Source organism: Salvelinus alpinus, chromosome 17 (assembly GCF_045679555.1).
Source record: "Salvelinus alpinus chromosome 17, SLU_Salpinus.1, whole genome shotgun sequence".
Classification (NCBI taxonomy): domain Eukaryota; kingdom Metazoa; phylum Chordata; class Actinopteri; order Salmoniformes; family Salmonidae; genus Salvelinus; species Salvelinus alpinus.
Window position 1 is genome coordinate 9,338,091 of NC_092102.1, and position 15,365 is coordinate 9,353,455.

General features: G+C 43.0%; 1 protein-coding gene across 3 annotated transcripts in view; it reads right to left on the reverse strand.

Moving 5' to 3' along the window:
• Positions 1 to 15,365, reverse strand: part of LOC139542078 (MORN repeat-containing protein 1-like) — an 84,440-nt gene that overhangs the window by 20,903 nt on the left and 48,172 nt on the right. For all 3 annotated transcript variants that reach the window (XM_071347098.1, XM_071347097.1, XM_071347096.1), the window contains 2 exons: positions 8,700 to 8,842; positions 8,354 to 8,430 (listed from right to left, as the gene is read on the reverse strand). In XM_071347098.1, coding sequence (XP_071203199.1) covers positions 8,354 to 8,430; positions 8,700 to 8,842 — 220 coding nt within the window. The remainder of the gene's footprint in view (positions 1 to 8,353; positions 8,431 to 8,699; positions 8,843 to 15,365) is intronic.

Here is a 15,365-nt window from a genome sequence, read left to right on the forward strand (position 1 = left end):
TGTAGCCTAGCCCATAGGCCTATATGTTTTGATAAGGTTTGTATCACAACTGAAGGGGTTGCAGAGCCCATAGCCTATAGAACCTAGTAGTGAAACATGTTCCTATAAGCCCAGTAATTGCACATTGCCGTGTGAAAACAGTTTTAACTGGACACTATTTAAAAGAGGATCCCAGCTTTCTGGTGCTGCTATATGTATTGCTCAATTCTTAGAATTAAGCACATTAATCTTCTTTACAACCGGTGTCCCATCAGCTTTCTATAGGCTAGGCCTGTCACACCCTGATCTGTTTCACCTGTCTTTGTGCTTGTCTCCACCCCCCACCAGGTGTCTCCCATCACCCCTCTTTAACCCCTGTGTATTTATACCTGGTTCTGTTTGTCTGTTAGCAGTTCGTCTTGTCCCGTCATGTCCTACCAGCGTGTTCCCATGTTCCCTGTGCACTAGTTTTTCTTAGTCTTCCCAGTTCTGACTTTTCTGCCTGTCCTGATCCTGCCTGCCGTCCTGTACCTGCCTGACTCTAATTTGGATTACGACCCTGCCTTGACTTACCTTTTGCCTGCCCCTTGAACTATAATAAACTCAGACTCGTACTATCTGCCTCCTGTGTTTGCATCTGGGTCTTAGCCTGAGCCTTGATAAGGCCTAATATATTTATTTCTTAACTTTCCTAATATTAAGCACATTGCTTCGCTTTAGAACCGGCGTAGCCTACTTGGCTGGCATATTATTTAAAAAACGTAAACGTGGGAAGAGCTTCCTCCATTCGCTTTTCGAGTGCAGTCTATGGATGACATGTTTTTTTTGTGGCTGAAAATAATTCCACATATATATATTAGTAGGATATATGTAAAGACCAGATTAAATTGAGAATAGTCTGCTGGTTGAGAATATTATCAAATGCTTGTCAAACTGTGAATGAGATGCACATTTTTCAAAAAATTATGTTTGTACCTTTATTTAACTAGGCAAGTCAGTTAAGAACAAATTCTTATTTACAATGACGGCCTAGGAACACTGGGTTAACTGCCTTGTTCAGGGGCAGAACGACAGAATTTTTAGCTCGGGGATTCGAGCTAGCAACCTTTCGGTTACTGGCTCAACACTAACCACTAGGCTACCTGCCACCCCAAAAGAGTTGCATCGATCAGCCTTAGGCAATATGTTTCGAGTTCTAATACATTCTAAGGTTTGTATCACAACTAAAGTTGCATAAATAACTATACTAAGCATATAGGAGGACCTGTTTCAAATGAGCACTTTGTTAAACGCTCAACACAGAATAGTTGCATGTGCACACTCCCTTGCACCAATGTGTAGGAGGAAACACAGTACAACTGGCGACCGTGTCAGCATGCATGCGCCCGGCCCACCACAAGGTGTCGCTAGAGCGCGATAGGACAAGAACATCCCCTAACCCGGACGACGCTGGGCCAAAGGGTGCGTCGCCTCATGGGTCTCCCGGTTGCAGCTGGCTGTGACACAGCCCGGGATCGAACCTGGATCTGTAGTGACACCTCAAGCACTGCAGTGCCTTAGACCGCTGCGCCACTCTCAGGCCCTTACATTTTGGCTTTTGATTGAGCCAGCAGCAAACCTTCACTGTGGGGACAATGTTGGCTATGCATTTCCTAATGAAGCCAATGAAAGAAGTGTTTAGCTCGTCGATGCTATCGGCGGAGTCCCAGAACATATTCCAATTACCACTAGTTGTGTCTTTGCGAGGTAAATGTCCGTTTATCAAATACAAGAATATCATGCGCATTTGTTCCTTAGATAATGTATGTAATATTTTGAGAAACACATTAGGAACCAAAATCATCGGACATGAATTGAGTCAGAACTTAACTTGCACACAAACAACAACAAATCTATGAGCATTAAAGCATTGGTTCAGTACTTTCCCCCCCAAACTGCTGAGAAGTCTTACAATTTGGCTGCATGATTTAGGCTGAATAGAGTAAAAAACCTTGAACATCATTCTCTCTGGGTCTGTTGGTTAATGGAACAAACAGATTCATACACTTCTGGACCTACTGTAGAGAAACTCAATGTTTCCCTTGTGGAGGGAGTTAAGAATGGTGCATAGAAATGCCAGGTGTCCACAGGAAAGAAAACGTGGCTAATATGACAGGATTCTAAGCTCTGCCCTCCAATACATTGTAGGAAAGTATGCCGTACAAAAAGTCCATTGGGGTTGTTTGAGTTAGTTGAATAATTGAGAACATTTATTTGGCATAGAGACATGTTTAGCTCTTTCAGTGATTCCACTCTCTCATTCCAAAGTTCTATAACTTCATCCCCTATAATAGTGACCTGGCGCCGTTTTGGCACCGGTGTCAATCAAAAAAGTTGGTCGGTATGAAGTCACTCCTTTTGTAACAGTGTTCTTTCAGTGCTGTCCTTTCTTCTGGGGAGAGAGGGACAAGGTTGTCCAAATTAATTGGATCAATGATTAAGAGGGAGCCATCTCACTTGACTAGGCTTAGACAATAGGCGCAAAAATACTCTACATAGGAGCCAGTGGTAAATTTACACTTGAATTACATAAGGAAGAATAGGCAGGATAAAGCAGTGAATGCCTATCTGTGTGGGGTCTACATGGAGGTCCTTCGCCTTTGCTCACACATTGTTGTTGACATGAGGGACTTGAACCTCTTGGGATATTGATTAGGGGGAAGAGATGAATGTAGGACAATCTCAGTAAATGTGTTTTTCCCCTCATACAAATACTTAACAGGCTGTCTTTCCCAGTATTTCTAATGCTCAACCTGGTCAAGTCTTGTTACAAATGGCATAAAAAGGCATTTGTTTGAAATGCATGGGTTTCTGTTGTTTAAAACATGGTATTTACATTCAGTGATTTGTCCCGAATGAACATGGTCTGACATCAGGCCTACAGATGTACTATCAGAAAAACATCTCGCTTTAAATGGGAAGGCAATCTCTGCAAACCAAATGTAACTGTATGCTTGAGATCTAAGGTTGTCGATATTTGCAGTAATGTCAATGGATAAAGTGCATGGAAGTTTTGTGTTTCTCAATGAAGAACGCTGTCTTTAAAGTTTTCAACCTGGCAACTCGTACTACCATAGCCACTAAATCACTACCAGCTCCTGCATCCTCTTGCTGTTGAGAGAATGCACTTTCAGTCAACCTAACTATGAAAAATAAAGGTATACAAAGAGGGCACTCACTGCCGGGTTTCTAAATGAGTACATTAATGGACTTCATAACAACATGATGAATGAAGAAATTCCACATCGCATTCCTTTGGGGGAAAGCATAAGTGATTTTTTTCTCTCTCAAAAGAACCACTCGTAATTGTATTTGAGTTGACTAGCTTAGACACAAAGATAATTCAGCAAAAAAGGGAAAAAAATGTTAAAGAAAATATCTGGTTTCAAATAACATGTTCATAAATCGGTGGGAATGTGCATTTCCTTGATACTAGTCACTATTTGATCGAGCTAGCTAATTGGGTGCATTCCACTAGGGAAGAATATATGATTAGACCAAAACAAACCAGTAAGGGGCATCTCTCGCAATTCTTCTAAAATATAAATACATCATTCTAAATTCTCAACCCCGTTGGGAAATGTCAAACCAAGCATCTGTTGGTATGGCAACAGCACCGCCCTCGACCGCATGGCACTACAGAGGGTTGTGCGGACAGCCCAGTACATCACTGGGACAGAGCACCCTGCAATCCAGAACCTCTATATCAGGTGGTGTGAAAAGAAGGCCCAGAAAATCGTCAAAGACCCCAACCACCCAAGCCAAAGAAAATAATATTTTCTCTGCTGCCGGTACCGGTGAATCAAGTCTGACACCAACAGGTTCTTGAACGTCTTCTACCTCCTATCAATACAACTAATAAATAGCTAACAAAATAGCTACACAGACTGAGTTTACCTTGTATTTTTATTGACCTTTGATCTCTGCACACTCACAGGGCCCTATACACTCGCACACACTGTCACTCCAACACACACACAAACACGCCATAATTTGCTCACTCACACATAATATGCACATACATTTACATTTACAAACTGTTGCTACTCTGTTTATCTTATAGCCTGTTGCCTAGTCCCCTTACGCCTATACATATCTACCTCTAACCCTCCAGTATGCCTGCACATGTAAATATGGAATTGGATATGACTTTTAAAATATTTTCTGTATACAGTATGCATACCTAATTACTTTGTGTATTTAATATTCTTATTTCTTGTGTGTTTTTCTTTCTTTCTAGTAACACATTGTTATTGATTATTCCATTGTTGGGTTTTGACTTTGCAGGAAAGGCATTGCACTGTAATTGTGCATGTGACATTAAAACTTAAAAAGGCACCCCTATTTCAACGCAATTCATGCCGTAGAGCGGAAATGCTTGTTTAGGTTCCACCTCCGATGACGGTGATTTCCACGTGGAGTCCAGAAACATAAACAAATAGGGAGCTGACAGCTGCCAGTGAAATTAGCTAGCTTCCTAACCTTATCGGTTGTTGATGTTTTTTTTAAATTAACTACACCGTATTTAAAAGATTAGCCAGCTGGCTAGGCTATGCTGCTTCTGGAGCTGGATTTGTCATAAGCATTTAGTGAAGACTTCACCACAGATGGAAACCAGTATCTTTGTCTTTGTCATCTATTGTTACCTTGGGTATCTTGTATAACAGACATACGTTTTTCTACATTGCAATGGATACGACGCAACCTTTGGTAGGTAGGCTGCTGGCAGGCTTCGGCTGCGGTACAGCAAAGCCAAGTCAGTCCTTGCTCATGGTTCTCACAGGGGAAGTGAAATGATAGACTACAATGACTTTGCACGTTGCAAATAACATGTAACGCCATGAGTGCACTGGACATGAAACACCAATACAAATGTAACAGCACAACAAAATAGATCAACAAGTTCCGTGAATTTTCTTCTGCGTGCGCCTGTTCATTATAAGATAGACACTGTGGTTTCTAGCTGCACCAATCAAAGTAGTAAAGTGTGCAATGAAGCAAGACTTTAGTGGTCAAAACCAGTCACCTTGGAGCGACGGGGGAGCAGGGTTGCAAAATGCAAACATATTACGCAATTATACCGTTTGTTAAATGGCCAGATATACACTGCTCAAAAAAATAAAGGGAACACTTAAACAACACAATGTAACTCCAAGTCAATCACACTTCTGTGAAATCAAACTGTCGACTTAGGAAGCAACACTGATTGACAATAAATTTCACATGCTGTTGTGCAAATGGTATAGACAACAGGTGGAAATTATAGGCAATTAGCAAGACACCCCCAATAAAGGAGTGGTTCTGCAGGTGGTGACCACAGACCACTTCTCAGTTCCTATGCTTCCTGGCTGATGTTTTGGTCACTTTTGAATGCTGGCGGTGCTTTCACTCTAGTGGTAGCATGAGACGGAGTCTACAACCCACACAAGTAGCTCAGGTAGTGGAGCTCATCCAGGATGGCACATCAATGCGAGCTGTGGCAAGAAGGTTTGCTGTGTCTGTCAGCGTAGTGTCCAGAGCATGGAGGCGCGACCAGGAGACAGGCCAGTACATCAGGAGACGTGGAGGAGGCCGTAGGAGGGCAACAACCCAGCAGCAGGACCGCTACCTCCGCCTTTGTGCAAGGAGGAGCAGGAGGAGCACTGCCAGAGACCTGCAAAATGACCTCCAGCAGGCCACAAATGTGCATGTGTCTGCTCAAACGGTCAGAAACTGACTCCATGAGGGTGGTATGAGGGCCCGACATCCACAGGTGGGGGTTGTGCTTACAGCCCAACACCATGCAGGACGTTTGGCATTTGCCAGAGAACACCAAGATTGGCAAATTCGCCACTGGCGCCCTGTGCTCTTCACAGATGAAAGCAGGTTCACACTGAGCACATGTGACCGACGTGACAGAGTCTGGAGACGCCGTGGAGAACGTTCTGCTGCCTGCAACATCCTCCAGCATGACCGGTTTGGCGGTGGGTCAGTCATGGTGTGGGGTGGCATTTCTTTGGGGGGCCGCACAGCCCTCCATGTGCTCGCCAGAGGTAGCCTGACTGCCATTATCCTCAGACCCCCTGTGAGACCATATGCTGGTGTGGTTGGCCCTGGGTTCCTCCTAATGCAAGACAATGCTAGACCTCATGTGGCTGGAGTGTGTCAGCAGTTCCTGCAAGAGGAAGGCATTGATGCTATGGACTGGCCCCCCCGTTCCCCAGACCTGAATCCAATTGAGCACATCTGGGACATCATGTCTCGCTCCATCCACCAACGTTGCACCACAGACTGTCTAGGAGTTGGCGGATGCTTTAGTCCAGGTCTGGGAGGAGATCCCTCAGGAGACCATCCGCCACCTCATCAGGAGCATGCCCAGGCGTTGTAGGGAGGTCATACAGGCACATGGAGGCCACACACACTACTGAGCCTCATTTTGACTTGTTTTAAGGACATTACATCAAAGTTGGATCAGCCTGTAGTGTGGTTTTCCACTTTAATTTTGAGTGTGACTCCAAATCCAGACCTCCATGGGTTGATAAATGTGATTTCCATTGATCATTTTTGTGTGATTTTGTTGTCAGCACATTCAACTATGTAAAGAAAAAAGTATTTAATAAGAATATTTCATTCATTCAGATCTAGGATGTGTTATTTTAGTGTTCCCTTTATTTTTTTGAGCAGTGTATATGTTTTTAATACAGAATAGCTCAAACATAAGTGAACATTGACAAATTATGAACATTTTCTGGTAAGAAAAATAGAGAGGTGCAAAAACAAACTTGCACCCCATATTTTTATTTGTTCCATAGCTCAGGTGACCAAGTGGACGCAAGACTGTTTGGCTAAATTCAGTCGCGAAGAAGAATAACTTTGTCACTGTTTCTGATTAATAAACAATGCCATGCTGGTGGGTGGTAACATTCAAATAAACCCCAGCCTTGAAAAGAAACTGAAAAGTATTAGCCCTTCGGATTTCCCACTTCACGCCCAAATATATCATAATTTGACTAAAACTATGACTTATTGACTTCAATCGTTGTGCAACATCATGGGTAAGCTCTAGGCATTGTGTTTCAGCTGAAAACAATAGAATTTCCACTCTTCCAAAAAATCTCTATAATAAAACATGTTTTTATTGTCAGTCAAAGAGGAGCTGGTGCCCCAATGGCTTGCACAGCTCTCAAAGTATGTGCAGATGGTGGAACACAGGAAGGAGGGACAACAAAGAGAAGTGGGCGGGATGAAGGGATGGGGAATTGGAGAAATGAAAATGTATTGTGTATTAGTGTCAAATCTGCGGGAGAGAGCGCACAAAGGCCTCCTCAACCTCCATTGGCAGGCTAATTGAGTTAATGATGCACGTTCCCTATTCCAGTACCCCCAGCCATCTGTCCCTACAGTACATGATTCCATTAAGTAGCTGCAGGTGAGTGTGCTGCAATTACCTTAAATCCACCATTTTGAAATGCTAGCGCTACAGAGTGGCTGGTCATGGTGTACAACTAATTGTTCCATTACACAAAATGTTGAGTGCACAAAGGATAATCAGACGGCTCTGTTGGTTCTTTGCCGCCAAATAACATGCTACATAAATACTGTTTCTCTGTTTCGGGTGCTGATGTGTATATAGCATCAAACAATGTCAAAACACCTGCATGCGTAGAGATGTGGGTCATTCCATGAAATTAGTCCCTTTGATATTTTAAGTAGAGAATTCAATAAATCGTATTTTTAATATGAATATGCATTTTGACATGTCCATCCATCAATCCACTTTATTCACACATTTCTCCAAGTTTCACCATCATTGTAAAGCCCTCGTTTTTCTGTTGCTTTGACAGTCATTTCTGAAGATTATTATTGATTTAATATTGATTTGTGATTCATTTACGTCTGTCCCTCATTTTAAGGTCAACCCTGTTACGTGACCTGAACTCTCATTTTAATATGGTAAAACTATTCCTTTTAAAATATTTTTCTCAAATGAAACATTTAACATATAGTCAAACCATAGAGTAAAAGCAGGTGAGCTGCTTCTATTCTTTTTAGCAATTTTCTGGTGTTTTGTGGTGGGAAACTAAGCGGGTCGAGCATAACACATCAACCCTGTTACCCATAGACAGAAAGGCTAGAAATAGTTGACTAATTACATTTTTTGGGGTGAAGCTTGCATTCCCCTTGTCACAAGGCATATTTAAGCAGAAATCATCAACCCTGTCACAGTCAACCCTGTTACTTTATTTGCCATTTAATATGCAATTACTGTAGTCATTTAGTTATTTAACCTCTTGAGATTGGAAAACGCGTTTTTCAAGTTTTCAAGTGTGCGTGTGTGTGCATGCGTGGTACATACCTGCGCTCTGAGTTCTTGTCCTGGGAGAGGCCCGGTCTATCAGTTGGGGCTCTGTTGGACGGCTTCTTTATGTTTCTCTGTGAATAAAAATATCATAGAAATGAACCATCTTGATCATTAACACTTTACATAAGTATAGAGACAACTACACTTGGTCACACAAATAACTGCAATAACAGTGCAAGCTGTGGTTAATGATTATCTACCCCCCAAAATGAACACCTCAGATTATTCAAAAATAATTATGCAACGGATCATCTACAACTAATTCCTAATATGTGGCTGTCTGACTTTGATTGAAAGCTAGACAATACTTTGTGAGAAAGGTCATAGTAAAACCATTCACCTTCAGCTCATCCATCAGCTGATAAGGGATGAAGTCATGAGGGGGAGGGGCCAACAGTAGATTTTGGAATTTAGCTTGGCCTTCTTCCACCCTCTGATTGGCTGGAGGAGGGGTGGAGTCCTCCTCTTGTCCAGCATAGAGTCCTGTGATTGGGGGATATATATTTTTTTGTACAAAAGCAGATGTGTAAGACACAAATAGCATAAACCAATTAAATACGCTATGTGACATCATACATCCTTTTTATAATCCTTCTGTTCCTTTTCTATTATATTATAATTCATTGTAGCTAAACAGTTCAAGTGAAACCCTACAGTACAAGTCTGCCTTATACTTTGTCTCAGTCAGGCTGTTATTTATTTTCCTTTCGTTTTTTTGGTATTGCGTCTCCCTGGAAACCACGGGCACGGTGACTCCGTATGGCATCATTTAAGGAAGCGTTAAGTGGATGAGAGCCCTTTTCTGGCAGTGCTCAGGCAGCGCTTTCTCTGGTCGAGAGGCTCATTTACTTAATGCATCCGACGCTGAAATAGCGATGACTTCAGCTAGCTAGCTCACTGAGAGTGGTGGAGTGGAACCATTGGTACTGTACAATAAGGCACAAAAGCACAAAGGGAGGGAAATCGCTCATTAGTGCAATTTGCCGTTGTTTTTAAGAAAAGAAAAGAACTCAAGAGGATACCATTTTGCAGAGAAAAATAGGATTTACCTTGATGGGGTTGGCGCTAAAATAGGGGCTGCATCTCCAGATATAGAAGACCACACGTATCTTCAGCAAATAACATCAAGTAATATCGTTACATGATGCTAGCCCACATGTACGACAACTGATGATATCCTAATATGGAAGCCAAACACATCCCATGTGTTTATTACTGATTGGATTTATATAGCGCTTTTCTACCAAACGAGGTACTCAAAGCACTTTACATAGTAGGAGGAAAACGCACCTCATCCACCACCTGGATGATGCACAGCGACCGTTTTCTTGTGCCAGAACACTCACCACACATTAGCTACAGAGGTGAGGAGTGATATAACCAATTAAGGAATGAGGGGGATGATTAGGTGGCCATGATGGAATGGGGCCAGGTTGGGAATTTAGTCATGACACCAGAGTTATCATCCCTACTCTTACGATAAGTGCCATGGGATTTTAAATGACCACAGAGTCAGGACACATGTTTAACGTCCAATCCGAAAGACAGCACCCTACACAGCGCAATATCCACTTCACTGCCCTGGGATCTCCTTAGACCAGAGGAAAGAGTGCCCCCTACTGTCCCTCCGACACCACTTCCAGCAGCATCTGGTCTCCCATCCAGGAACTGACCAGGACCAACCCTACTTAGCTTCAGAGGCAAGCCATCCGTGGGATGCAGGGTGGTATGCTGCTGGCTAGGATCGTTTGACCTCCCGGCACTGCGCAGCCAGCGGCTAATTAGCATACTCTCCTGCACCCCAGGAGAGTGAACACTGAGGGAAGAGGCAGAGCGAGAAAGGGAGCGTGAGTGAGGGGAAAGAGAGAGACGAGAGGATAATGGAAGGGAGAGAGAAAGGGGTTGAGGAGGAGAGAGGGGTAGAGAGGACACTGAGGGAAGAGGGGCGGGGGTGTGGGGAAAGGGAGGGAGAGAGGATAATGGAAGGTCAAGAGAGAAAGGGGGTAAATACAGGGTTGTTGCCAAGAATCGGGGATGAAAGAGTAGGTACGGAGAGAACAATTGAGTTTTGGAGAGAAGGTGAGAAAGGAGTAAGTAAACTAGAGGAAAATGAGAGATAAAAGATAGAAAAGTAGGAGAGAAGGAGTAATTAAGAGTTTACAGAAGCAGCACAATGGAGTACATTAGTGCCTGTAAAAAAACATACTGTTCAGACATAACATTTTTGAGCATTAGCTTTGATTATATCCCATTTCATGGGCTAGTCATCACATAAGAGGTGGGCATTCTCTTTAGAGAAAATTTATTGGCTTTATCGACCTAGCAAGCTGGATTTAACCATTTGAAATGAGGTTTACAGTTAAATATTACTCACGTCTATGTGTCAGCCACTCTGAATATAACCAGCCCAAGTAGACAGATTTAGCTGCAATTTTTTTTATATATATACTAAATTCTCACCCACCACCAATTTGCAGCTGTCATGCTCATTGCTCTTTGATGTCTGAAATACAACAAATCCTCACCACCCTCAATTCAAGCGTTCCGTCAACAAATACTGGGGAAGATGCCTTGAAGAGTGTTTGCTTCAAAGTATGGGAAGTTGCCCTTTTGGTGAGAACGTGAACCATTTGACTTGTCACTAAAAATATTTGATGTCTTTTACACAAAGGTTATATACTGATATACTGTAAGATAAAATCATATCCAGATTCCCGACACTGCTCTTCCTTTATCCAAAGCATTGAAAAATACCATAATTTCACCTTATGAGGGAGTCTTTTCCCAACCAAGGAACAATATTCATGACCAAAAAGTTGTTCGTTGTGATAATAGAAAATTGCATATGCCTACGCTTACTTTTTACCGGAACAGTAAAAAATATTAGTCTACGTCCCGTAAGTTATTTTATATGACTTCAATAGAGTAACGTAACCACTGAATATTTGTGACCGAAAAGTTGTTCATTCTGATAACAGAAAATCGCACAAGCTTCCGCATAGCCTACTTTTTCCAGGGACAGCAAAAAATTAAATGCCTACTTTGAGAATAGCTACATGGGTGAAAATGTTTGAAGGACATACGTTTTCTGCAGAAGAAAAGCATCAGTCTCTGTACTGTAAGTTCTTTAATATGACTTCAATAGAGTTACAGGGGGGTTTGAAAGGGCTTCATAAAATGACCTGCCACATCAAGTCAAGTCAGAACAAAACATACATATAAGGACAGACATCATCTGTAATGGATGTGAGTGTGAAATAATTTTGTTTTCAATAGACACATTCCAATTATCATATAGTGAATTATCAACCTTGAAATTCGAGATTCACTCAGAGCCTCTATTGCTTTAATTATGCTGTGCGGTCTTGTCATCACTTATGTCACCAAACTGCTGTCTCTAACCTCTTCCTTTTCTTCAGTCAACAGTCAGTCAGTCGCTCCAAATCCATTCTCCAACATCCGTCCTTGTACTGACAGGCTATTGCGACTCAACTCTCTTTTCAAAACATTGTTTTTAGTGGGGTTGTATACTCTGGCTGCTGGTGTCAGATTGTTTGGGTGTGAGAGCCCAGCAGGTCCTGTAACGGTTCAGTTCAAATGTAAGCGATAGGGTCGTGACCTCAAACATCAAGGTGTCCCTTTTAATAACACTAAAACCCAAGATGAACGCCAGGTGAAGGACTATCGCACCGAGCTGTTTTGCCAGAGAAGAGCGTTCAAGACAGTCAAAGTCACCTAGAACCTCAACTGATCTGCCCGTGATAATAAAACATCTATTCAGCTAGACTGACAACTCACGTTGGAAAAGGATCCATTAAAAGGTATCTGTTCTCAAAACTTTCATGCAATACCTTCCCCTTTAAAGGTTAGACAAAGCCTGATTGGTCAAAATACAGAGGCATACACAGCTGGGGTTTTACTTTTAAATTCAGACAAACCCATAAACCATGAACCCTAAAAATCTAACAGTTTGGTCTGCATGCACGACTCAATCAAGATCTGCCGGGCACCTCCCACTGCTCTAGCAACAAGGACACACCAATATTTAATTAAATTAGCCGCGCTATAACTGCAAGGTCTCCTCATCCACGGCCAGAGGAACAGCAGTAAAAGTGGGAGGAGGGACGTTGTGGCTGCAGAAGCAGTGTAGCACTTATTTCCCAATGCCAGAAATGCATATAATAGTAACTTAGAGCACCCCAAAAAAACATTTCCAAATTACAAACTTTGAGGTTTACTTCAAATCAGCTCTAACTTCGGAAACAATCCCACAACGCCCTGCGGTCAGCGTCACATGGTGAATGAAAAACGTCGTAAAAAAAGTGGGATACATTTGTGAGAATGAGGTAGGTGAATTGGACGTCTTCAAATTTCATTCCTGAGAACTTCCACAGCTATCAATAATGGAAGGAAGGCTTCAGCAAGAAGTTTCTTCTCAAAGTAGATGCTGTCCCTACCATTAACATGGCTTCTAAAACATCTCAAACAGCCAGTAGCACCAGCAGTGACTGAGCATTGTCACTGGCATGGAAGTAAACCGGGTAAATGCAAGCAGCATTTCAGAGAAGCCCAGCAGCCAGGCTTTCTTTGGAGGTGTGGATTGTGGATTTTGGTCAATCTGGAAAGTTCATTTCTGGAGCTCACCGTGAATTGTGTTTTGGGAGCTGCTGGTTGTCTGTACTCGGGCTCTGTGTGTGTGTGTCTGTGTGTGTGGATGGTTGGTCAGATGGATCCACGCAGGTTGATGGAGACTTACAGCATCATTTTATTCTGCTATATCTGCTATGGGCTAGGGCATCTGGAATATATTGCCTACAGTCCAACAGATTTAGGAATGGAATATGGAAACCATAGTTTTTAATGTGTTTGTGGGGGCTGCAAGTTGCGATAATTCAGTCGTTCTGTGGCTCAGGGGCAGTTTTCTATACGGCCTTCTGAGTGCGGGCTAAACTGAAATGCAATCCTTCGGGCCATGGATCTGATCGTGGATCGGGTAGCATTTCGGAGAAGCCCCGGAGCCATGCTTTCTTTGGAGGGGTGGATTGTATCGTTTTTTTTTTTTGTTGAAGCAGATGACGTTAGCTTGCTTAGAGCTAGCTATCCTCTTCCTCCATTTCTGAATGAATTTGTGGCTATCCTTCTAGCTATCAAAATAAGTGAGCTAGATTTTGTTTGTGTACTGCCATATGTCGATAACATAGCTATGTTTGTCACTGGTATGGACTAGAAAATATCCCAAACCTATCCAGTTAGACAGTGATAGACACAAGCTAAAACCGTGGAGAGAAGGAGGATAGAATTCACTTTCTGTTTCATCTGCTGCTGGCTTGCTAACGTTCACTCATAACGTTTTACACATGTAATTGATGAAATTAGATTTTTATTCTATAAATATCGTAATTGTGTCAATATGTTGTGAATATTGTAGAAACATCCTCACAGCCACTGGGTGAGCACCAGCTTGCCATGTACAGTAGGCTACAGGCAATATGTTCCTCCACCGTGTGAGTCATAGAAATTACCATCTTGCATTCGGGACTTTCCGGCAGTCTTCGTGGATTTTATATGCAGAGAGCATAAATTGTACAATTGTAAACTTACAAAATAATTGTTCAAGTTAGAACCCATGCAAATGAGTTAATATACAGCACCAACTACATATCTGATAAGGTCCGGTATCTACTACCTGGACTTGAAGTGGCAGAAGAGGGGGGAAAACAGGGCCCATTCATTTTCAAATCAAGCATTCCCTGCCGTGCACCAGTTTTGTCCTTAGCCGTAAAGGGATTGACATGGAGCATATGGTCCCTGTGTTTCAAATCCGAGGCCTTGTTTTACCAACTCCCCTCAGGTTTAATGCCTGTGTCTGGGTGTCTGTGCTGCGCTACAGCCAATTAACATGCTGGAGTAACAAGCTGCACCTCACAGCATAGAATATGCCTGAGCCTGCTTCTCTGATTGCCGGGCTTTCTCATTAACTTAAGTATATAAGAGTGTTGGTGCAGGACAGCTCAGCAGGTGTGCATGTTTTCCTTTACACAGTGCAACCAGTTTTGTCAATAATTGAGGGGAATATGGATTGCTTACATGTGGACGAGAAATGCATTTTTGATGCGTTTTGACAGGGACATGCATAAAACGGGCATTTGGATTTGACTTTTTTTAATTTTTTAATTTTACCCCCTTTTCTCCCCAATTTTCGTGGTATCCAATCGCTAGTAATTACTATCTTGTCTCATCGCTACAACTCCCGTACGTGCTCGGGAGAGACGAAGGTCGAAAGCCATGCGTTCTCCGAAGCACAACCCAACCAAGCCGCACTGCTTCTTAACACAGCGCGCCAGTGTGTTGGAGGAAACACCGTGCACCTGGCCCCGTTGGTTAACACGTACTGCGCCCGGCCCGCCACAGGAGTCGCTGGAGCGCGATGAGACAAGGATATCCCTACCGGCCAAACCCTCCCTAACCCGGACGACGCTAGGCCAATTTTGCGTCGCCCCACCCGGTCGCGGCCGGCTGCGACAGAGCCTGGGCGCGAACCCAGAGACTCTGGTGGCACAGCTAGCGCTGCGATGCAGTGCCCTAGACCACTGCGCCACCCGGGAGGCCTGGATTTTACATTTTAGCAGACTCTCTGACTTACAGTAGTGAATGCATATATGTTCATCATACTGGTCCCTCCTGGGAATCGAACCCACAACCCTGGCGTTGCAAATGCCATGCTCTACCAACTGAGCCACACGGAACCCTTTTAGTTAAAAATTTTAGTTTGAGCATTTACTTTGTAACCATAATGAATGATGAGTGGAGCACAAATGGTGATGTGTTCCACTTTCAATGGATCAGAGTATGTGAGCAGAGCATGCCCAATTTGACTGGAGTGAGGCCTTCTCGCCCGCTTCAATTTCGCTCCAGTACCGCTCAAGTACCGCTCACTTCACTTCGCCAGCTCAAGGCATGACCAGCCCAGCATGCATTTGTAGGCTACTTGTGTGCTGCTATAGAC